At 41.3% G+C, this 25,898-nt stretch overlaps 1 protein-coding gene across 2 annotated transcripts in view; it reads left to right on the top strand.

Moving 5' to 3' along the window:
• The window catches only part of LOC122965597 (protein eva-1 homolog A), a 76,324-nt gene that overhangs the window by 26,512 nt on the left and 23,914 nt on the right, over window positions 1-25,898 (top strand). The window contains exon 5 of one of the 2 annotated variants that reach the window (XM_044329749.1): window positions 8,910-9,053. In XM_044329749.1, the coding sequence (XP_044185684.1) occupies window positions 8,910-9,053 (144 nt within the window). Of the gene's footprint in view, window positions 1-8,909; window positions 9,054-20,731; window positions 20,856-25,898 lie in introns of those variants that run through there. The other variant, XM_044329751.1, reaches the window with a different exon arrangement.

Here is a 25,898-nt window from a genome sequence, read left to right as displayed (position 1 = left end):
ATTTATATTACTACAAAGACTTTTTTTCATTGGACAACACTGTGAATGATTCCTGGCAGATTTACAGATTACTGAAGTGTTTAGTAGTGAAGATATTTCTTAATTTTAATGGTGCAACTTGAGTTACTACTAGCAAACTAGTGATTTACTATTAAGTAGTAGTAGTAGTAGTTGTGTTGTAGCTAAAAACACCCAAACAAAGTTAATAACTTAGTAACATAACTTAGTCCGGACTTAACACACAAACTTAGTGATGGATTCGCAAATACCTGGTACAACTCAGACACCGTATACTATCAAGTCCTAGGATGCTGTTTTGTAGTGATCTTATTTAGTGATCATCCATTAGAGGAGGTGGGCTAGGGGTCATAATCATATTAACATCAGTACTGTTTGACATTATCATTCACTTTATTCATAGCATCAGTTTTGGGGTCAGGCTGGAGAGGAATGAGATTTCTAACATGAAGACACAAGCTGAGAATACAAATGCTTGGGTTTGCATGATATTTAAATGAATCTCCTTGCTCTGCTAATGCTCTTATACATATTAATGATAAGTGAGAGTGGAATCTCAGGTCACTGTGGGCTTTGATTTGTTCTCTTGCCAAGACATGCCAGGTGTCATTATGCATCAAGCAGATGACTCATTTTTATTGGTGAGTTTTACACGTCAGGACACCTCAAAACCACAAAGAGAACTACAAACGCTGGCCGGCTCATAATTCCTGCTGAAGCTCTTTTTCATTATTCTTTCAAACGTGGGTGATATTGCCCTGACATGTTGTTGTGGTTTGGGATATTTAATAGTTTACGTATTTTTCGCCCAGTAGGCTCCACACTAGCCTGCCACACCCATCTTTGACATCAGCCATTCAAAACTGTTCACACTGTTCTGCTGATTAATAATTTAACTTTTAGGTACAAATTCACCATCTACCATTTATTCATCTTGTTCTGAAGGCATGTTGAGATATATAAAACCACCACTCAAGCTCAGATAGACACACACAAACATGCACACACACATTGCCAGGGGAATTGGGGTGGAATGTAGATCAGATGTCTCTGTCATCCAAAGCTCAGAGTTTGGCCTGTAGAAAAGGGACAGTATTGAGTTCCCTCCAAGTATGTATGTGTGTGTATGTGCATGTGTGAGCGCATGGGATATCCAGATGTACCCTCGCTCTTGTTTAGGGGAATGTTAATGACTCTAAGCTTGGATCCATGACAAGTATTAGTATAACCATAGCTACCGTGGTGGCCTCCACCTCTTTGCTGGACAGCTCATTTATTTCTCTTTTAGTCTGCGATGCTTTTGTTTCGTTAATATATAGAAGGAAATGGACACTTGAGGTTTGCGCCTGTAAATAAGTAGCTCGAGCAGGTGTAAGATAACTGATGCGTGTGTGTGTGTGTGTGTGCTAGAAACAGCCTGTATGAAGCTGCAAATGAAGACTAAATATCATTCCTCATGATTCACAATTCAAACAATGCTAAAGACATGCCCTGAAGTGTGTGTGTGCACGCCTGTGCGTGTTAACCTCTTTATGATAGAGGTGTCAGGACGGGGTCGAAAGGCTGACACCGGCATCAGTCACCGAGTAATCAGAGACAGATATAAAGAATAGCATTGTGTGTGTGTGTGTGTGTGTGTGTTATTGTGCTCGATATGAGCATTGAGAGCTGCTTTGAAGCAACCTCAGCGAGCGTCAGTCCTCTGCATGCAGGTAGGTGTAGCGGTGAGACAGGGTTGGCCTGATATCTGGTTTCAGACTCAGGATTAAATACAGTAGCCGAGTTCTCTCAGCATTGATGGAAAATGGACTCTTATGTTACAGTTGCACAAAGGCCATATCAGAGCAGAGGAGACATGGTGGTTACTGTCAAATCACATGTTAACCTTATGTGTGTTTACATCAACTATACACACAGATGCACACAAACGCCTTGTTGTTCTTGTTCACCCATTATACAGTATGCTTTCTCTCTCTTTCACACACACACACCCACACACACACTCCAACCACACACAAACACCTCCTCAGGCTGTCCCAGACTGTCTAGCAGTGCCCTAGTGGGATTTCCCCTGTCATCCCTGTCTTTGATGTGGCTCACGTGTCACCAGGAGCAGGAAGTGAGGGTGTCATGATTGACAGCTCAGACACACACCGTTAATTATCTTTAAACGTTTTTCCTCCTCTCTTTGCCCTCAAATCCGAGGTGGTGCGGTGCCTTGCGCATGTGTCAGCGCGCGTGTGTTTGTGGCTCTTTGTGTCTGAATAATCTCGGGGTTGCCAGTCGCATTATGCGCAAGCTTGTTTTGTACCTATTTTGATTTTATGTCTCTTTAAACGTGTGTTTAAATGTGCCAACAAGGTAGGTTAAAGTAATCTCCTAAACCGCAGCGCCCTGGCAAGCTCACCGCTGCCTGAGGTGTGAGATCAACGCCTGAACTCACACAGCTGGCTGCACCTGCCCAGGTGAGCTGCGCACTGTGTCGGATAGAAAGACATGACAGTGAACAGCAGCAGGGAATTTTCTTGTACACTGTTTTATAAAAAACAACTCCTGTACATGTTCTGTTTCTATTTTATCCTTACACCACGGTTGCAATTCAATACCAGCCAGATAGATTTTTCTTTCTGGTTTGCCTCCATCTTCTGAAGGTGCTTTTCTAGTCTACAAACCATATTTAGCTTGTGAAATTTACTGTCTTTTTACTGCCATGGAGAGCTGTAGTGAGCTGGTTGCTTGCTGAATCCAAAAGGAAAGGTATAACAGACAAAAAACAAGTGCATACACAGGCATGTGCTCACAAATGTAGGACCTCTTTGATCTCGTTTGTTCCTTGGTTTTGGGGTGGGGTGGGAGTGGTGGAGTTGGACAGGTCTTAGCTGTGATGGAGGATCCTCAAAGCAAAGGGGCCAGTCTCAGCCCTCCTCTCTCATCTACCCCATTACCATCACACACACCTCTTGACATCCAAATAGCCCCCCATGCTTGGCATGCAAGGTCTCAGACTGCTTTTTTTTTTCCCTTTTTTTTTTTTTTTTTTTGAAGGCCACTGCACTTTCTCTTTTGAGTATGTGCTTCAGACGAGGCCCACAGCAAGATGTTTCAAACTGTAAGCACGGACCACTTGGTTTCACAGATGATTATAGTAGCCTTTTAAAAGCCGAGCACGCACAGCTGCAGTTCAAATTTAACACTTGGCTTTTGGAAGTCTGTTCCAGTTGTTAGGGTGATAGCTCCACTGTAACTCTATCTGCATGCCTCGTCCACTTTGATGCGCACAGAGCAGATAAGTAACAGGATGTCGGTGTTGTTTTGAACATTGCAGATTAGATAAATTGTACAGTTCGGTGTGTTTCAACCTGCGCTGGAGGAGTAAGTTTAGTTTAGCTGAAGGCCTCTTTATGTAGCAGTAGGTGACATATTTCAATCAGTGAGCTCTCGGGGGCCACTGTTTTCCCTTCTCAAAGACAACATCCCCACCAAATCTTTGTCCCTGCATGTGTTTTCCATGATAACAGGTTCATGCAAGGTTTAGGGCAAAGGGTCACCACTGATTGGAATTTAGATGTGGTGTTTGAATATATGAAATAACATGTTGCTAGTGATAACACATGCACAGGGTGGACTATTTTTGTATGTGGTGCTGACTCTGACTTGAAGAATAACCTGCTATCAACTTACAAACACAGCTGAAGTGTGTGCACGTGTGCATTTATCTGTGTCTGTGTGTGTGTGTGCATGTGTGTGTGTGTGTGTGTATGTGTGTGTTCTGCTGAACATTTGAAGACTGAAAATAAAAAAATATATTGTATGATTATTTGAAATATCATCAAACCATTAAACCTCAGTAATATTTGAATCCACTGTGTTGCAGTAAAACATGATCCTGGTGAGGTGAATAGATCATTTACTGTAAATGTGTGTGTGTGTGTGTGTGTGTGTGTGTGTGTGTGTGTGTGTGAGTGGTCTCGATCCATTAATGACATTTACAGAAAGCACTTGGCGTGTGCAGGTCCTTTCGCCCCCTCACGGCATCTGAATGTGTGTCAGCTTTTCTGCAATACAAAGACTTTTTAATACTACAACAATGACTTAAGCCTCCCTATCAAATGATACGCAGAGAGGGTGGGTCAGAGTAGAAGAGGAGACAAGTACTTTTGACAAGTTTGTCCGCCCATTGTCAGGTCTGAAATTCCAGGAAAGCTGTGCGTGGGTGGAAAACCTGGAGGATTATTATGGAACACTGCTGTGAGAATTTTTCTGGGAAAGTGTTGTGTGTGCGTGTGTGTGTGTTTTTAATGGAAGACACAAGAGCTGACCTATAAATTTGTCTGACAGTCATTGAATCCACCAGCAGATTTCTTTACTGCACCCACAACACACTCATCCTAAATTAGTCTTAACATGTGACAAGTGAAACTTAAAGTCAGCTATCACAACACACAGGAGCTATTTGCTGATGTTGGTTTCAAGCAAGCAGAAAGTTAGATGTATGGTGGATGACTTATGTGACAAAAAGGGCTGAGCCATATGGAGGTGCTGCTGGTATTGGGCAACATATCAACATATACTCTTAATGCGGGCAACAAAGAGAAACAAACACACTAAAACTTATGATTCCTTAACATTTTATGTTTCTGTCTCACCAGAGCTTATCCTGTGCAGCTCTCTGTATCTGACCTCGGGCTCTGTTTCCCTCTGTGATCAGTCACGACATGGGGAGAATAAGTGTGTGTTTGTCCAGGAAACGCCTCCCTTTTCCTCAGTCACTGCGTCTCTTGACTCTAGACCTTCTCTTCTGAATCATAGTCCTGTCCTTGCTGGGTGTGTGGAGGGTAGAGGGTGGGTCCGCAGGGTTCGAGGTGGTTGGGGGTAAAGGTCTGAGGTAACTGGGGTTATTCATGCCTGTTCCCCTCTGTGTGTGTGTGTGTGTGTGTGTGTAAGTGTGCGTGTGTGTGCTCATATAAGCATGGAGAACCAGCATACAATCCTCTTGTCTCTGTAAGTCTCTATCAATCTATGAAGCCCCACCAGCCCAGTCCAGCCCCACCCGTTACTCTGTGGGCCCCCTGTTCAACTAATCACCCAGCCAGGGAATCAAAGCTCCAGCTAATGGGGGCCTGTCTGTCAGTGGACTGCCTTGTCACAGAGGAAAGTTTTCAGCGTGGCACACCGGCTCAAACGAGCCCTCTGGGAAGGAAAAAAGAGAGAGAGAGAGAGAGGGAGAGTAAATGAAAGCACATCAGGGCTGCAGCATCTGTACATAGACACAGGTACATACATACACAGATTCAGCAGCGCAGCATAGTAGTCATGGTGACAAAGTTAATGATAAAAAAAATAGGCGAATAAATGAAATTTACTGGCTTTTTGTGTAGCTTCAAATATGTATTTTTTAATCATGAAAAATTGTGGGAAAATTTCTATTTATATAGAGTAGGCAGTTATATCATTATGTACATATTTCAGAATACAAGGCCTATACACTGACATTTCATCAGTTTGTATGGCATATCTGACAAGAACATAAGATAAATCATGGATTTCTTGGTTTATGAAAATGCTGCTATATCAGTCCTCAGGATGCAGCTCTGCAGGCAATTCTCAAGTGATATTCAGTCTTGTTTTTCATGCTGTCTGGTAGATTCACTTTGGCATTTAAGTCATTATATTTACTTTCTGATATAGACACTGTAAATGCCATCTTAACACAAATGCATCTATTTTTTTTAATCAAACTTGTATAAACATTCATTCATTCTCATAATACTGATATCAAGCACACATGTCAAATATATTCGACTATGACATACTGTATATTTGACATTCTTACATATAATATATATTAAAATATGTTTTTATATTCCTTTAAACTGATGCAGGCTTGTTTTAGACATTTTTCAACTGCACCAAACAAGCAAGAAGAGAGCTTTAACTGTATGGGGAGAGGTGTACTACTGTAAAGGAGCAGCTAATTAGTTCCTCTGAGACAAAGCACCATGGCATTTGGTTTTCCCAAAAGGCATAACGTTGCCAGCGATATCACAATATCTCTCTTCAACACAATCATTCATTTTAAGAGTGTCTTTTTTTTCCTTTTAAAACTGCAGATGAAGCAGGTTGTGAATTTTCCTGATCAGTCGCCATCAGTGAATCTGCATGTGTTGTGTGGGAAGTGTCTAACCTTTTAGGTGTCTGACTGGTTATCCAGTTTCACTCACTGGTTCTCACAGGCGTCCACCTCACTGCGTCCTTGTTGGGAATTCCAGTGTGTCGGCTCCGTCTGGGGAGTGTCCGGTTGCCCCTTGGAACCACGTCCACATTTACAGACAGTGATTCAGGTTCACATTCTCCAGAAGCTTACTACACATAGTCTGTGGCTTTATAGGTACAAACACTATCAGTAGCAGGGAATAAAGTGCGACTCTCTTTTGATAATCCAATAAGGTAGGATTGCAGAGTCAAAGAATTCCCAATGTTGACAATATGCATGACCACTAGATTGCCCTCTTTCACTTCCTGACTGGGACATTTACCCTTTGACCTGTGCCATAATTTGTTGTGGGCTGTTGACGTGTGAGCCAAGCCTTAGCCAACCTGTTCTCTCTACCTTTTTTTCTGATCTCTCTCTCTCTGTCTCTCTCTTTGGGGCCCACCAGGGCAGACCGTGCGAGAGCCCAGTGTCCACTTTCAAAGGCTCATCTCCTTGTGTTGTTTTTAGGGGTTAGATGGACCATGGGGGCCTGGGAGGCATCCATGTGGAACCCAGGCCCATCCGCATTCCCACAAGACTCAGCAGGAGGTTCTTCTTTATTGCTGCTCCTCACACCTCTGTCTGTGGTGTCACTGAAGTTCATGAGGGAGGACAAAGACTATTGATTTCACTAGGATTGCACAATTCAGTGCATTTCCATTTCTCAGTATTTGTCTCCAGAGAATGTGAAGTATTTGCTTCACATAATGAATTTGCAGTATGGTTGAACCTTTGACCTTTTTGCTCTGGGATGTTTTAACTCCAAACCCTTGAAATGTTGATTTAACTTAATAAATAAATTGAAAACATAATAAATCATGATCACATTTTTTAGCTAAATTGCTGTAACCATTGACATGCAACCCTGCATTCGTCACATCAACATCCAACATTTTATGATCTGAATATTGATATATTTCAGCCAGTTACTGCCTGTCTGGCCTGTCTTTAAATGCACATTTGTTAAACAGTAGGCATGTAAAACTTTTTTTTATGATTTCCTTAAAGTTCCTTCTAAAGTGTGGGGGTACAGCAGGTCAGCATATCATCTTCTGTAGTGTCGTTATGAATGTGAGAGAGGAAGGAAGTGGGAGCAGAAAGAGGAAAGAGAAGAGCCTCATCTGTCCGTCCGCGCTCCCCAGAGGATGAGAGCAGAGGAGAGGGGTCTGGATGAGCTGGCGGGTGCTTAGCGATGATGTATGAGAGCCACATCCATCACTCTGTCTGGTGTCCATACACAAACACTCACACACACACATACACACATGTTGGATCAGGTATCCACTAGACAATGTGAGGCCCCAGTAAGGTTTCTGTGTGGGTCTATGTGGACAGAGGCTCTACCATGGGAGCTTAGAGAGCCTTGACGGGAATGAGTGTGTGTGTTTGAGAAGTCCCTTTACTGTCTCCAGAAAGTGTGTGCGCAGGTACGTGTGTGTGTATGTGTGTGTGTGTGTCCCTTTCTGTTGTAGCTGACAGAGACTCATGTAGCCTTTTGTGTCTGAAGAGCTACTTGTCCATCAAACACTCCATGGCAAGGTAGCAAGAGACTGATAAACAGTATGAATATATCTTTAATAAGAATATGCAGTTAATGTAGGCGTGTCATCTGTTTGTGCTTTAACACTATTTGTCTCCAATCATTCTGATTTGATGAGAGATATTTCACACTGTAGTGGATGACAGCAGTGATATACAACTTATAACTAGGAGGTTATAACTCTGTCTTGTTGGTAAATGAACTATAAATCGAAGCAGTTGTTAGCAGAGCACCAAGATTATATCTGTCTTTAATGTTTCATCCTAATATTGCTTTATTTGGGCCCTGATATTTCTTAATAATATATCATAAGAAAGGACTATTTCATCTGGTAGTAATTATTGGAAAGAGTAGGTACAATCAAAAAGAGAAACAGTACATACAGTAATCACTAACTCATGTATTTGAGTATCTAAGAAAGACTTAAGGAAAATGCAAATCTGTTCCAGTGAAGTGCTGGGAGAACGGAGAGCATGCTTTTATTTCTAGTAAGGAAGAGATTATAAATTCCTGAAAAATGTCCTTGAAAAAACTGCTTAAATATAAATCTTAATGACTGGGAAAAATATCAGAAATTAATTAAAACCAAAGTAATTTTTTGGGAAATTTTCTTCTCTATATTTATTGTGTTAGATGTTTGTCTATAATTTATAAATGCACAGAAATTCTTAGCTGAGCTGACGTCTACTGAGTCGTAAACTTTACTTTGGATTTAAATAGTCTTTACGGAAACCTTCCAAAAAAACTACAGTTACACATTATTTCCTTTCTAGGAATTATTTAGGAAACATCCACTATCTACTCTGTGCAGATAACATCTACTGCATATCTGCATGTCTGTCTGTCCTGGAAGAGAGATAACTACTCAGTTGCTTTTCCTGCGGTTTCTTCCATTTTTCCCTGTTAAAGTTTTGTTGTTTTTGGGGGGAGTTTTTTCTTATTTGAAGGAAATAACTAAGAAAAAAGTAACAATGTCCCTTCTTTTTAAATCATTCATTTATGTAATTAGGTAAAGGGTCTTCTTTTTTTATTATTTTGCATCAGTCTGGTTGTCTAATAATCATTCAATAATGTCTCCCCTCTCCGTCTATCTGTCAGACTGCCAATCGCCTGTGGCTCTGCAGATTCTCACCACCCACTGTCAGGGCAAGAAGTCTTGTCTCATTCGAGCCTCCACCAGAGACTTTGGAGATCCCTGCTACTCTGGCACCAGGAAGTACCTCAGTGTCATCTACACCTGTGGTGAGTCCCAATGCACTTTTACTAAGGGCTCCTGCCACTGGAGGGTGGTGTTCACTCACTGATCAGTTTGACTTCAGTCCTGTCTATGATGATTTAGCTCTTCATTGAAGAAGAAGAAGAAGAAGAAGCTCTTAGATGGACTTTATTTTACTCTGAGTGGAATCATAAGTATTTTAAAGGAATGACTGATGATTGATTACTGTTGCTGCTGCTGCTTGCACACTTTGTGCAAAAAGCCTTACGACATGGATCTCTATACCAGTTCAGTCTTTTGGCCACTAAACTGTATTATGGCTCCCCCTGTGGAGAAATTATGTCTTGGATACTGTTATTAATAATTTGAAGGACTTCTCTTTTACCTTTGAAATGGAATTAAAGGAGTGCATTAAGGAACATCATTTTTATAGTCACTTTTTAGACTATAAATGCTTTCTAAAGGAATATAGCATTTGTTCTTTTGGGCAGATGAAACCTTTTTTAGTAGTTAAAAGCTTCTACAAGTATTTTCTACATGCCAGTCAAACAGCCGCCAAATTCAGTAAAGATACATTTTTCATTGTCCCGTTTGTTTTTACTTTATGTCTGTGCGGATGAGGGAGGATGATGGGCTTCCTTTTTATCTGTTCCCCACCCTTGGGCTTATCCTGACCTGTCAAGGCTGTAATTCATTAACTACACAATCGGAGACACACATGCATGCGCTATCCAGACGCCTCCAGCACCCAGAACTGATCAATCAGCACGATGGCCTGGAGCCTCTCAAACCCGCCAAAATCACTGTCACAGATGCGTCAATTTGGACCAGGCTTACTGTTACATTTGGCATTTCAATGTGATTTTTGAGATGGGATTTTAAGGATCGGGTTTTATGAGATCCATGCGTCCCCACTAGACCCGGAAATCAGCGTTATGTGTCTCTGAAGTCCATAAATTAATTTAAGTCTGTGTCTGGATTGTATTTCTCACTGTTCCTCTACAGCTCTTTTCAATGCTCGTATGCACACTGCGTATGAATTTAAATCCTAAAGTTCTGATCTCATTTTATGGCTTCTACATCTGCTTTTGAAGATCAACCACCCTGAGTTGCTTGTCTCCAATGCATGATTGTCAGATTGTTCTCTCAAGAATTCATACATCCTTTATCTCAACTTGCCAGCGCAGACAAGAACACACAAACTGTTTAGCCGTGTTTATGGAGTCATTTGGCTCGAATCTATGTCTGACCTCCCTTATCTGTCAGTGATAACACATCGTACAGCTCTGTAACACACCAACAGCTGTGGTGCTGAGTTGGGTGGGTAAATGTGTGAGTGTTTATAAGGAGGAAGCAGGGAATGAGAGACAGGGCAGAGAGGGGAAGGATGCGGGACGGTGTAAATGTTCAACAGATAGAGGGGGACGTGCTGCGAGGGGCGAGGAGATGGGTCTTTCTGGGTTGCGGTGGGAGTTGAGGGGGTTGAACGTGAGTAAATCAAGTCGAACTGCTGCAGACATGAAGTCACTTGTTGCTCAAGGCTCCAGCAAAGTGGTAAGGGGATCCTCTTTCATTGGTGGTTGAGTGTGTGTAGGATTGACCCCATTTGTGTCAGACTAGGGGACGGAGGAGGTCTGTCTGCATATGATGGGTAGCATTTAAAGAGTGTGTGGTAGACTGTACAAAGTTTTGTTCCAGCGGAAAAAAGTAGCATTCATGTACACAAAATAACTGATAGAACGAAATAGAAAAATAAAAAATAGAAGAAAGAAAAATAGAAGAAAGACTTTTTGAGGTAGAATTAATAATCAAATAAATAAATGTAAATGAATACATAAATACACTCAGACTAGCAGAATTCTATGAATGTTTTTTTTTGAGTGTGTGTCTCTGAGTGTGTGTGTGAGTGTGATTTTCAATACCACTAAATGGATTACTGCAACTAACAATTATTTTCACTGTCGCTTCATTTGTCTATAATTTTCTCAATTATTTGATCAGTCATTTGGTCTATAAAATGTTAGAAAACTGTTTCTCAAAGCCCAAAATGCAACCTCAAATGTCTTATTTTGTCCCGACCAACAGTCCACAACCCAAAAATATTCAATTTATGTCATAGAAAACTGAAGAAACCAGAAAGCATTCACAGTTATCCCGCTTAAAATCTTTACTGTCTCGTTATGACCTAAGTGCTATTTCACAGGCTTCTGCTGCCTGCCAAGAATAAAATAATTGAGGAAACTGCTGTTTTATGAGTGTATATACAGTATGTGTATGAATACGTGCTGTTGTTTGATTCACACAGTACAGATTCGCTATCAGCCTCAGCTTGCCTGTGATTTATAAAGCCATCAACCCTACGAGCTCCAGCTTCTTCCTCACACAGCCCCTAGGGGTGGACTCGCTTCTTAGCAATAACACAGCAGCAAATGGCCTGGAACCTGCCATCAGTCTCCCAGCAGATCACACACACTCTGCACGGCCGCCACTGTCAGGCTTCATTTACATCCTCTCCCCCTGGAGGAAGTCCCTACAGTTTGTTTGTTTGACCAAAAAAAGACTTCAGGAGTACGATCGCAGAACTTTGTACTTTAATAAGACAACATATATAATACATTTAGCAGCAGTGAGTTCTGTCTGGCAAAATTATTCATAGTCTGAGCTTGGAAATATTCACCCTCAGTGCGACTGTTGGAGTTTGATGAATGAGCCTGCTTGGGGCATTTTCTTCAAAAAGCAAGGTTCCAATATGGCCCCTTTTGAAGTATTGTTGAAGCGTCGTTTGACCTTTTTTAAAGACGTACCTGGAAGTGAAATATTCTGCCTCCGTCTGTATGTTTCATTAAAATTAAAGTATAGTTTTGGCTGATATGACATGAGGATGCACTGGCTGTTGTATCCATGGTGTAAAGATGTATTTTGGGTCATATCTAGGCAGGGTCCTATTTATACAGCTTGCTCAACCAGACCTCTGAGGTCTGTCCTGCAGCTCCACAACTCCATTCCTTTTATTTGCCAACATCCTTCCTCTGCCTGGTGAGTGAAACAGCCTGAGGACATCCTGCTTCTGTATGTGTCTCTTTGTGCCATAAATCAGAGCGATAACTTTAAACTAAATTTAACAAAATATGATTTATGGACGTCAATGCTGATCAAATCATATCCAGAAGAATCTTTCTACTTTCTTCCCCTCCTCCTTCCTGTGTCAGGCCTCCCTACCCAGAGCACGGTTCCTTTCTTCCCCTGAGGCGTATTAAAGCGTCAGACTCTACATCAAGATGAGTAGGCCTCTTTTCCTAAACTTCCCTCTGTGACTTTCCCCTCGGAGTGTTTGCTGCGGCGTAATGGATCACCCTGAACAAGCCTCACAGCCACACAGCCTCTTTTCAACCACACAGAGCAGACTCTTCGGGGGGATAAAAGGTTATAGAAAGCCTAATGAACAGGTCTAACTGCCGAGGAGGAAATGGATTAATTGCGGCACTTAGCTAGTTAACATGAGATCTGGTGGTTGGAGCTGTTGGGGGGGGGGGGGGGGGGGGGGGGGGGGGCTCGGTGGGATACACAACTCAGGCATTCCCAACCACAAGATTGAAACAAAATCAAAATGGGAATAGGATCCCTAAAAAATCCTAATGAAAGTATAATGAGTCCATTAATATCCTGTATGTATTTTTAAATGCTGCCACTACTGTGGCTTTTGAATTGGACGCAGAAACAAAGTTAAAGATTAGCTGTTGAACTGATTTTCTACTCACTCAAATGGAAAAATTCTTTTCATAGTGGCCGTTCTGGAGCTTTCGATCATATCGTATGATCTTTATCAGGAGGTTGCCTTGTTGCCATGAAAGAAAAAAAGTTTTTATGACCACTTTGAGGTCTTTCCATCCATGGTGGTTTCAAAGGTTTAAAAAAAGTTAAAAAAAAAAGTTATTGGCCTTAGAAAAAGCAGTTGACAAAATTGATGCATTTTTCATGATTTTATTCACATTTCCCCAAAATTCAGTCATGTACTCACTGGTCAAGGATAAGTACGTTTTTAACACTTGAACACTTGAACAGTCACAAGTAGTGTGCTGTACTATACATTTCTGGGAATTTAGTTTGCTTTGTGCGTGTTCAATTTTCACATGTAACTGGACAAAAATAGACAAAAAGTCACTGCGATTTTTACTACAAAGGTAAAGTATGAGTTAAATAGAAAAAAACCCATTTTGAATTATGTAAATTAATGCATACTGTGTAAATTTTAGGATACTCACTAAAATAAACACTTAACACATAACATTTCACTTCATGGAATATCAAAAAGTTACAGTGTAAAAGTATGTAAGTGTGGATTTTCCTTTAATTGGCCAAGTTGGTCTTTATGTTTTCAACAATTAATGTTTATTTTTTCCTTTATTCTTTCCTTTAGCAGATAGAATTGACTGTTATATGGGGATAGGAGGTGGTTATGTGCATTTTGGTGAAGTTTACACTGTAGAGACTGAACAGGAACCGACAGAGGCGAGGTGACTAGACTGTGCTACTGGTATTTTTAATGGACATGATCCGAGTTGCATGAGGCTCTGGCTGCCTCGCACATAGCACAGGGGGGGTGCTGATTTAGATGTAACGGGAAAGCAGAGGAAGATAAAGATGTAATTCACAAGCTTGAGGGTTTGAATTGTCCCAAGTGGTTAAGCAGACACACGTGCACGGACACGTACACACAAATATAATGTACACGCACGAAGATACTTGAGGTACACATGTGAATGCTGCAAGCCACACAGACCTCCAGCTCCTGCGCACACATTCATGTCATGTCAGCAGAGGAGACTGCGGGGAAGATGTTTATTTTGGCCTGGTTGTGTGGAGTTGCAGTCCAGCCAGGCAGTAGCTGCTGCCGCTGCCGCCGCTGGGCCCCATCATTCTCCCTTATAGCTCATCCTATAGCTGCGGGACTAGAGGACGCAAGGCCTCATATGGCTAATGGCAGTTTCAGGTACAGTAGACCCACACTGCTTGGCTTTCTGTCAGTAAGAGTTTGTCTTTTCAGGAGTCATCTCTGACACATTGATGTCAATTAAAATATCAAGTTCTTTGAATATCATAAATTGTTACAGATGTGTGACATGGCTTATGTTTTATAACGTCTCCACAAAGACAAAACAACCCACAGTCCATTTTTCTGACAAAGTCATAGCAGAAAGAAATATTTACAAGCGTGTGAATGATACTCTTCACGTTTCCCCAAATGCAGTTACTGACATTTCCTCATGGACTGACTTCTATATTTCTTGGAAAACTTTCATGACCTTCATGTCATGGTTTTCAGTGCTGCTCAGTTTTATTAGTTATGGCTGATTACAAACTTGGGATTTCAATATCAACTTGTGTGAAGAAGCTTCCAGGAAACGAAAGTAGAAAAAAAAAAAGTTGTCAGAAAACATCCTGTGGGCTGGTGTTACTCCAGGTCAACACATTTTTAGTCAATCATTGATCCAAATCTAAGCATATTTGCGCTGCTTTAAGGTCAGTCACGTACGCTTTTTCACATTTGACGACACTCTCGCTGCAGATGTGAGGCTTTATAATGTTTTGATGTTGTACATTACTTTGATGATGTAAAAGAAACTAAGAATTATTTGAGTAGGTTTTAATCTGAACGCACTGACAGGCTGGGTGTGGTTTATTTCATCAGTACAAATCCAATTGTATCAAGTCGACTGTCAATCACAAGAAAATGTCCCAACTTAACCTTTAAATACTTTAGCGGTAACGTATGAGGATTCTGGCTCTAGTTGCAGCATTATTTATGGTCGACTCCACCCAGAGTATTTTATTTGAGCAAAAACAAACCAAGAACCTGGAGAAGGTGTTTCTTAAAAAATAGTCTTTGACCCAAACGTGATCCGTGGTGTGTTTGATTTTTAGTGAGCGGAGAGGCAAGCAGAAAGGAATGAAGTGGCCCCTCTGAATGCTCTCCAGCCTCGTAATACAAACCTGACTCTGCAGAAACCCTGGAATAACAGCCGCAGCTGGCACTCTCAGGAACACTGCTGCGAGAAAACACACAGCACGTGACCTCAGCTGACCCATGTGTGTGTGTGTGTGTGTGTGTGTGTGTGTGTGTGTGTCTGTTGCCATATTAGTGTGTTGCATTAATAGTGGTTGTTGTGGCTTCGACCAATACCCATAAAAGGCATTGAGTGTGATTGGTATAACATCATCTCTGCCAAGACCTCCTGTCCCTTCCACCAATCCACCCGCCCGCATACACACTAGCTCACACACACACACACACACACACACAGACACACACACACACACACACACACACACAGACACATACCATATTGGCTTAAGTAATCTGTTTTGCACCAAATAGTCTCCGTCAGCTCTAATAAAGCTCTGCAATATAACTTACTGAAGTAAAAAGTAACCAGCAGAAAGTTAGTGAAGCTGCTCAGGAACAGGGTGTGTTCTCCAGAACAAGACGAGGAACATCAAAGGGGGTTTTTTGGCGCGAACATTGTTGCCATGGTGACTTGCTGAAGCCAGGGATTGTGGGATTTTGCTTTGCCAGCATGTTAAATCTGCTGATGTCTGTCCTGCACCGTGTCTCGATTTACATATCTGCGTACCTATTACGTATCTGTATTAGGACACATAAGCAACATGTAGCACCTCACACGCTGTCAGATACATGTTGACACACACACACACACACACACACACACACACACACACACACACACACAAAACCAGTCTTTATTCTGGTAGTTTTCCCTCCTTCAGACTCTCTATCTATATGTAATGTGGTCATACATTACAAATCTTGTTTAATACCTACTCAGTGTGATCACTGGCCCTCAGGGAAGGTGTAAGAAGTTTAATCAGATTAAAATGAATCTTGAACAAAGTGGATTTGTAAAAACCCAAGGTGTTATATTTCCTTTTAAGTTTTTGCAGCGTGTCTGACTTTCTCTCGCCCTCTCCCCTTGTTGTCTTCCTCTCTCTCCGTCCCACCACTCACACATGTTTCAATCATGTCTTCATGTTTTGTCTCTTGTCACCCTCACAACCTGTAAACCTCTGCCTTTCATCTCATCTCCATTTCTTGTTTTCTTTTCGTCTCCTTTCTGTTCATCATTTCCGACTGTGCAGGCAGGGAAAGCCCAGAGGTTAGAGCTCACTGTCCCAGACTATCTCAGGAAATATATATGTTTGGTCTTAGGGAATAACTGAGTAATGCAAACACTATGTTCACAGTGCCTTTGAGCAATTGACCAAAATGCCAACTGCAACCCAAGTTTTTCTCAGGTGGAAGCTCCCTTGTATACAATATAATCTGTAACGAATCCAACTGTGTTCTTACCAAAATATCAAATTCTGTTACTGAGGTTGTATTGATTAAAATATAAATTCCTTAGAATAGAAAGCAACTTAATATAAATGTATTCAAAGGAAAGTTTTAATGGCTCACTTTTATTTGAAGTTTCATTAAAACAAGACTAATAAAGTAAACTATGAATAAACTGAATGACTAATTTCATTTTCTGATGTGGTGCTTATTAAATTTCTAGAATTTGTTCTTGTAAGCAGTTAAAAATGTTACAAATCCTTCAGGCGAAACAACCTTAAGTAAAACTAATTGCTTATTGCCACTATATGCCATAAAATTGCTCAATTACAGTAAAGCGATTTATTTTAACTCTTTTCTCAGACTCATGGTTCTTAATTATTTTGCCTCTTAGTGTAAAAAATATCCACTGTGACACAAAGCTTTGTATCTCACCACAATGTCCATGACTAATGCAAGTTAAGAGTCTTCTCAGAACTCTGTTGTTTTCCTTATCCCCCCCCCGAGCCAGTGATGCAGTGTTTGTAGTCACCATTATTCACTTTGGTTTGTGTCATGGTACCAAGCCTTTAAAAAAGTCCCTTTTAATGAAAACAGAAAGAGAGAAAGAGAGCGAGAGAGAAAAAAAAAAAAGATAAAACGGAAACCAGAGTGTGTGCCAGCCAGACGCTTTGATTCCTCTATCTATAGACTGCTTAGTAAACATGGCGGGGAAGCAACAGAGGGCTGTACAGATACAGACAGATAACACAGGTGACTGGATCAGCATGATATGGTAAGCCTGGTATGATTAACTCAATTCCAACCTTTCAGGCATTCAACATGCTCATCAGCTCTGTTTGCAAATGTCAAAGTGTGCATTATTATCACCAGTCAAACACAAGATAATTCAGTGGTTTCAAATGGTGTAATCAATAAGGATCAATGGTGGAATAAGATAACTTATTACTCAAGTACTGGACTGTAAAAACTCCACATGTGTACTTTACTAAAGCATTTCTATTTCATGCTGCTTTATACTTCTAATCCACTACAATTCAGACAGAAATATTGTACAACAGCCATAGTTATTCATAACTTCATAGATTTAGATTTTACATACAAAATATATAACAAGCTTCTAAAATATGATGCATTGTTATACATTAAACTACCCACAGACTATAAAACAGTTAAAATTATAGCTCCACCTTCAAAAAGTGCAACATTAAAAGGCAATAATTTACGGTAGTATATACTATAACTGAGGGGCCATTTTTCTGCATTTTAAGTACTTAAACTTTTGGTATTTGAAGCACATTTTGCAAATAATGCTTAACGTTCAGTTCAGTATAGGACTCTTACTTGTAACAGAGTGTTTTCATATTATAGTACTGCTGCTTTTAAATAAAATATTTAAATACTTTCTCCACCACTGGTGAGCACTAAGTTTGCTCATAAATGTATTTATTTTTTTCAGTGTTGATACCCAATGAGGTGGGTATGTCCTATAGTATTAGTATTAACATTACCAGTATTGGATCTAGAAGTAGATTACTTTAAAGTAAAAGTAATTAATTAGTAGATGAAGTAGTTAAATTTCATTAAATTTGCATCATTTTTATCCTAGGGTGGATGCGTAACAGCATTAGGTGTAGTCGTATGTATTGATCATGGGATTTTCCGTCTAAATACCTGGACTCTGTGACTCCACAGGTCTTGTTAGCAGCTGTCTTTATGGGAATGGTTAGAAGGAGGGCCTCACTGATGATCATTTTGGGGTCTGTCGCTCTACTGCCGCTAGTCAAAGCCACTTATATCCCTGTAACTGTTCCAGCCCCCAACATAGGAAGCACTTTCCAGAGCGGAGGAATGTTCTGCATTTGGCTTTGGGCTGTTTGTCTGCTTTACAAATGTAGGATAATAGGAGCACACAGTCAAGTTTAACATTCATACAGTCACGTTTGCACAAAAATGCATTTACGCACATGTGCAAACGTACTTACATGCATAAGAACGAGCACAAATAGATTATACAATACAGTACATGCACAAACAGAATGCACAAATGCTGTACACACAAACACACAAACATCTCCCCCCCGTCCTGTGGTTTTTGCTTGGCCTGTTTTCCCAAATGAGCAACTGCTTCTTTGTTGGGGTGGAAACTGCAAAATAAGCAAAGCTCTGGACGAGAACTCGCTGCCAACTTTGTCAGCTTAACAAAGTCGTAAACTGTATACACTACTGTTTTCGTGTCACTCTGCGCTCACGGCGAAAAACTACTCTCTCCGCTCGTTTTTGTGATCCATCGTCCTTGTTTTCGTTTGTATGTTGAGTGTGTTGAATCGGTGGGTGGGGGGAGGTTGGAGGGGGCAGACTAATGCTTTCCAGTCTGTGGCTGGTTTCAGTTTTCCTCCTGCGGTGGATGAGGACAGAGAGAAAAAGAGAGAGAGGGGAGAATTAGTGTGTGTGTGTGTGTGAGTGTCGAGGGGCAGTCTGGGGGTGGGATTCATGGGGAGAAATTCCCAGGGCATCTTAAGCTGCATAGTTCTGCAAAGATACATGTTCCTGGAAATCTATGCAGAGAAGGGTGTTATGGGTAATCGTAGGTCACAGAGGAACTGATGTGCTCCTGTTCCAAATCTGACATGACAGGACGAACAACAACATTGGTCAATGGTGAAGTTTTCACATAAAAAAGATCACATTTTGGTCATTTAAATACATTTTTCATTGTTTGAAGATGAATATATTGTAAATCTCAACAACTCATTGTGCAGCCTGCGTTATTTTTTTTTTTCCCACACGCAATCTGCGAAGACTGACTCTGCCTCTGATTGGCTCTGACCATGATACTCTTACCCTAACCCAGCTCGTCTCACTCCTTATGCCTAAACTTAACCAACCTAACCAATCAGAGGCAGAGTAAGTCAGATGGGAAAAAAAATAAGGTGTGCAGCCCTGCACATCCAACAAGCTGATTGGTTGATCAAACTTTTTGTTGGGAGGTGGGTTTAAAACAGAAGAAAACCATTTTTATCGTAGTAGTGATATATACACACTTTCTCATTCAAGTGTTTCCAAACTTTTGACTGGTACTTTACACAATTCGAGCTGCAACGATTTGTTGATTAATCAATTAGTCAATCGACTTTGCAAATGCACTGATTTAATGCTTTTCTTTGTCATATATGATAGTAAACTGAATTTCTTTGGGTTTTGGACAGTTGGTCAAACAAAAAATGATCTATAAAGACGTCACCTTTAACTGGGAAATTATAGCAGGCATTTTTCACAATTTTCGGACATTTTACAGACATAATGAGAAACGATGATGAAAGTAATCGTCAGTTGCAGCTCTAATCACAAGATAGTGGACTGTGTGGTAAATCAATTGAGAAACTGTTAAAATAACTGAATAAAAGCTTTTTTTAAATAGATAAATACCTAATAAATAAAGGTACTCTATCACATTTAATGCAAAAATTATGTAAAAATCCAATATTATCAGAAAACAGTTCTGCTCATTGATTTGCCCACAATGCTGTAAATTACCCAGAGAAAGTAAAGGGACAATTACCACAAAAATGATCTCTGTATATCTGTAACTTTATATTGTCTGACCCTGCTATGCACAGCCTGGAGCTGCATGTTCCAGCTCTTGAACACAACATTCCCAGATTTCCAATCAGAGCTGAATGAAATTCCCAGGTCATTTCCTGGAGTTGCACACCGACTTCTCTCTCTCTCTCTCTCTCTCTCTCTCTCTCACTCGTAGCCCCCTCCTCCTCCACTCTTGGTTGCTCCTTTCCTCCCCTTTCCACCTCTCTTTGACTGCTTACTCACACAGCAGTGGGCTGTGTAGGTGAACACTTCATGTCCCGCTTCTGTCTGCCTCTCTCTCTCTCCCTCTCTCTCTCTCTCTCTCTCTCTGACTCTCTCTCTCTCTCTCTCCCTCTCTCTCTCACACACACACTCTCTCTCGCTCCCTCCCTCACCACCTCATTCTCTCTCTCACTCGCTCCTGCTGTCACATTCCTGTTGTCTAAAGCCGGGTTTAACTTTCTCTCTCTCTGAGAATAGGAAGGAAGAGAAAATTAAAAGGAGAAGCATTAGAGAAGCTTTTCTTCACTAGTTCTTCTCTCCGGATGAGAAGAAGAAAAGAAGAGGAAACTCTCTTCATACTACATTTGGCTTAAAAAGGGGAAGTCACCATAAAGGAGTATACCCTCTTAAAGGGGCTATTTTTTTTCCTCCCTCCCTCCTTCTTTCTTTTCCTTTTTTGGGCCCTGCTCTCTCATTCTGGTCGGACCCACGGTGGACTTTTCACGTGAGCTCTTGTTTTTACGGCAAAGCTAGTCCCCAGCTCTCCTGGCGAGACAGAGAGGAGGAGCAGGGAGAGTGTTTGACAAGACAGACACCCGCACACAAACACACGCTCAGAGAGAAAGTTACTGCTTGGACCCCGGAGGATTTTCCATTCAGCAATGTGTGTGTAAGTGTCACTTCGTCTTCTGTCTGAACACGCATTTAAATCTCTCTGCTTTCTCCTGTTGCTTGTTTCTGTCATGAAGTCATGAGACGTTTGTGTTATTTGAGAAACGGGACCGTCCTCCTTGTTTTCCATCTCATAAGTTTTGAGCTTTAGATGTTTAAGAGTCATTTTGTACATCTGTTATGAGACTGTTTTTACCCTTTGCTTGTTGTGAAGTTTAAATACCTCACTTTGCATCGCCTTCTGGGATGTTAGTACCGTTTTAGCTCTTGCTGTTGAGGATGTGCGTACACAAGTGGATAAATTGGTGTGGGAGTGTGTGCTAATTATTTGAAAATCGGTGTGTGTGTGTCTTGGGGTTTCTGTGAAACATGAGGTAACAAGTGTTCATGAGCTAAGAAGGAGATTTGCCAGGTGGACTGACAGGATTAGACACTAACAGGGAACTGTGGGTCTCACGTGTGGACAGATGAGGTAAACGTAGGAACAACTGCATGAGATCACTTAGATACAGACAACGGCACACACACACACACACACACAAACACACACACACATGCACACTACTAAACCGATACCTGACAACGCCCCAGTCAGTATTAGTACTTTCATTTAGAACAGGGAAACCCATTTTTCAGTGTTACTTTCTAATGAGGCTCTGTTGGCAGGAGTTTGACTCCACTATAATTAACCACCAGGGTGCATAATACAGTAAAGGCAATAGGGCCAGTGAATCCTTAACACACTCCAAATATTGGTTCTGACTCTGAGCAGACAGCAGGGTTGAACACACTGAAAAGATATCCCTTAACACAAAAACTCCTCACCACCTTTATCTTTGAAATTTAAAATATGTTGTTTTTTTTCATATTTCTAGTTTACTTGATTGGTCTGAAACTAATGCTTATGATTTGATCAAAAAATGTATAGCATATCATAATAAGTTGTCATATTTATTTCTAACAATATGTATTTTTAATTATTGCATGACATTTCCTTACTTTTGCTAGTTAAAATTAAAGCTACAGTATGTAAGTTTTCATCTTATATTTGTTTGTTGTGATATGCTCCAAAGTAAATCTTACAGTGTAAAGATGTTGTCAAAGGCTTCTATGACCTAGGCTCGTTGAACAGGCTGGCAATAGTACAGATATATTCCCCTCTCAAGTTTTTAAGTGATCCTTGCCCTTCTAACCAATCAGAGAAGGCCGAAGTCAGGGGTGCACTTCTGCCTACTACGCCTACTACTCCTCTTGTACAGAGGCTCCAAGCTAGTGTTAGCTGCTGGAAGACGTCGGTATGGCTTACTTACATGCTAGCAAGCTCCCGATACCTCCATTAATCAAATAAAAGAGCTTTGTCATGCTGAGTTCACACTATGTGATTTTATCCGTGATTTTCCACTCTGCAACAGTTTTTGGAGATCGCCAACAAAAGATCGGAAACAAATTGGCACTGGATCGCTATGTGTGAACTGTTCAAAGATCTGAGAGCTCACCAATGCGTCGCAGATGCCTGAAAGATATCAAGCAGGCTAAATATCTGCTCGTGTCGGGGAGCCAACCAAAGAGCTACAGCCAATGAGAGCGCAAGACACGTGGTGATGACAGCAGAGCAAACTCCTCTGCTGTCATCAGCATACTTCTCACATGTGTTTCATCTGATGCTTAACTCAAAACATTGTTAGTGTTTAATCCACATTTGCAATTGCAGCAACATCTCCTGCAATTCAACTTGTTTTTTTTTTCCCGGAGAAGGCTGCCTTGAGCTCAACACAACCGCAGGTTTAACTCCCAGCGGTGCACGCACACCACCCGAAACACACGTCACCCCTCGTAAACGGAACCGGGAAACCCCTTACAGCCCCTTACGCTGGACAATGATGCAGTCAGATCCTGAGCTGCAAAATGACAAAATTGTTTCGATGGCTTCCAAATGGTTGCGTGTGTGTTTTCCTGTCCGTTGTGAACATGTGTATACAGTAGTCTGCCTCTTTCCGAGACTGTAAGCGTGTGAGCCTGTTTGTGTGTGCATGCATCCACACCTACCTCTCCCCGTCAGCCAGGTTCCCCTCTAATTGACGCGTAGCCATTCCCCTGTAGCGCCAGTTTGCAGTGCCGGCCCGGTCCCTCCCAAACCACAAGGGACTCTTTGTTTGTAATTTATGAATTAGTGTGTGGTTTGGGTTACGAGAAGAGAGAGGGCAGGCCAGAGGCTCGGCGGCACAGGAACAGGAACAGGAATTTGGTGCACATTTCGATGAGCTGGATGTTAACTGAGTTTTATTTATTATTCTGGATTAGTTCACTGGACGTCCTCTGGAGATGTAGGGAGAGATTGACATGACAGTAGAAATGATTAATTGGCTGTCCTTCTCTTGCTTTTCCTTCTCGTCTTCTTGCCTCTTTCCCTTTATTTTTCTTTCTCTCTCTCTCTCTCTCTTTTGCACCCTTTTCCCCCACACACAGAGATGTGAATTCATGTTTGACAATGCTGTGATAATCTGTGTAAATCTGTGTCCGGCCATCAGATACGGCTGACTGCTCAGCTATAAAAACAGAAAACAGAAAGTGCAGAAAGCCAGACCTTCTCTTTCTCTTTCCCTGTATAGCTCTATAGCTTCTTCTTTTTTTTTCTTTGCTTACCTCCCCTCCTGCTTGGAGTGTTCTTTTCCATCATCTATTCGCTTCCTTGTGCCCTTTTTTCATCAAGTGGTTTTATTTACTTTGTCTATTCTGAATGGAACCTGGCACTGTACTGAGCTTTGGCCTGGTTCTCTCACAGGATAGCAAAGCCCTCCTTCCTTTCCGACCCCCACCCCCCATTTTTCTCTGCCCCTGATTTGATTTTTATCCTTTTCTTCTCTGTTCTCTATTTTTGAAACTCAGCATGCATTCCTAATGGCTTCAACTCTCCTAGAGGTGTGTTTTCTTTTTTTCTCCCTTCCTTCCTACTGCCTTTCCTTCCTTCCTTCCCTCCTTCTTTCCAGTCTTTTTCTAAAAAAAAAAAAACAAACTCTAAAATAAATATAATTTTGAAGTGTACGGGGGAAGGCGAAGGGTCTCCTGATAGCCAAAGCAGATGTGGTCCCCCCAAAAAACTTCCTGGCATTCTTCAGCACCAACAGGCAGCTGCTTGCGGGGGTTGCTGCGGCTCTCCTGTCCCCCATATCCCACCCTATACTTACCCCCCGCCACCATCTCAGTAATACCTATACATCCTCATACCATTATCTGTATGGCCCTGGCCCCTGCTCCCCCCCCCCAATCTTGGTCCCAGGCATCAGCCGTGACTATGCCCCTATATTGTTACACCAGATCTACTCCCCTATCACAGCTTCCGGGGACCCCCAGTTTCAGTTATACATTACATTTACATTCATTCTGCTCCCCTATTTCACCCACACCACAATTTTCTGTTCCTAAGCTGATGTTGCAGACAAATATTTGTGTTCAAATCTTGATAGTTCTGCTTTCAAAAGGCAGAGAGCCCTTCAGTTTAAAGTTTGTCTACAAGAACTTTTCCTTTCCTCTTGGGCCAATTTTTTATGCTCCGTAGACAGTTTTCTCTCCTGGAGGAGCAATGTATTTTTCATTCTTCTAATGTCTATGTTATTGCCCGAACCAGTACTGGATGGGGGATTTGAAGAGCCTCATAGCTGTGGGTAGTCATTTATCTCCCAGTGAGATTGTGGGGGTAAGTCCTCTGGATCCTGCTAGATTTAAAAGGTCAGCAAGGGTGGAGAGGGGAAAAAACGTCTGTGGGTTGCACACATGGGAGGATGCACAGAAATTAACACCTGAGGAACCAAAAAACATATGCAATGTAAAGATACATACTGTAAGTGATGCAATAGAGAAACAAACAGGAAAAACATTTATTGCAGAGTTGTTTATTCCCATTAATACATTTCTTACATTGTCTGGATTTTAAAGTCCCTCTCCACTTAAAAATGTGTTTTGCTTCTTGTTCCTTCACTTGGATGTTTGAGCTTCACTGTGCAGACTGATGCATGTGCGGAGTTTGACACTAGAAGTCTGTTTTCACATTCATCTGCTGAAAGTGGAAAGTTTCTCTGTTCCACAGAAAATCTGAAGTACGTACGAGCAGGATTTTGTGACATCACAACTAGGTTGGAAGCCAATTATAGGCCAAACTGGAATTTACAGAAGTGTGATGTTGAAACTTGAACCTCTAGTGCACATACTATGCACTGGTAATGGACTTTTCAGTGGAGTAAGCAGCATCTTGTGTGTAATAGTTACATTATGAACAATATTTGCATATTCATAGTTACTGAACAATATATTTGAACTTTTTTGTGTAGAAAACACAAATTACTATTCAAAGCATGGTATTTTCTACATGCTTTATACATCTCTGGAGGGGATATGTTTCTTAATTAGTCTTGTTTGATGTTGCCCTGGTAAGAATAACTTTGTAATGATACCAAGCATATAAAGTAGATTAATATTAAATTTATGTATGTGTCCTGATTATGCTTGAGTCTGCTAGAGAACTTTGTGAATGGCTTCATTCAGCTGGGTTTCTGCCTTATTAGTTGCCCTTTAGCAAGCTGTGCTCACCCAGGAAAATTAATTATCTCTCCAAGGCACCCTGGTCATAGGGTGAAGGACGCTGCACCTCTGACTGCGTGTGTGTCTGTTTTCTCGGATGTGTTGCCTTAGAAGAACCTTCACAGTAGTCCAGTTCATTAAACCAGAGCATTGCACCATAAGGAGAGCAGAAAAAGACCAGTGTTGAGGTGAATACCAACTATGTGTATTCATGTTGTGTTTTGCTAAAGGTGTGTATGTTTGCTCTCTTGCCTGCCTGGCCAGGTTTGTGTGTACCTGACGTGGATCATCTGCCAATAAGTGTATGTTTTCACCTGCTCGGAATAAAAGATGGATGGTCTTTGGGAATTATACTGAAAGTCAGACAGTTGGAAAGTCAATGATGGCATATACTTTTCTTTTACAGCTAATGCAGTCCGTCATGCCAGTGCATGTTACTGTTGGATTTTGGGTTTGGGAGTTATGT

This window comes from Thunnus albacares, chromosome 16, assembly GCF_914725855.1.
Source record: "Thunnus albacares chromosome 16, fThuAlb1.1, whole genome shotgun sequence".
In the NCBI taxonomy this organism is placed as follows: Eukaryota; Metazoa; Chordata; class Actinopteri; order Scombriformes; family Scombridae; genus Thunnus; species Thunnus albacares.
Note: the sequence above shows the minus strand (reverse complement) of the source record. Positions and strands in the feature narration are given on the sequence as shown.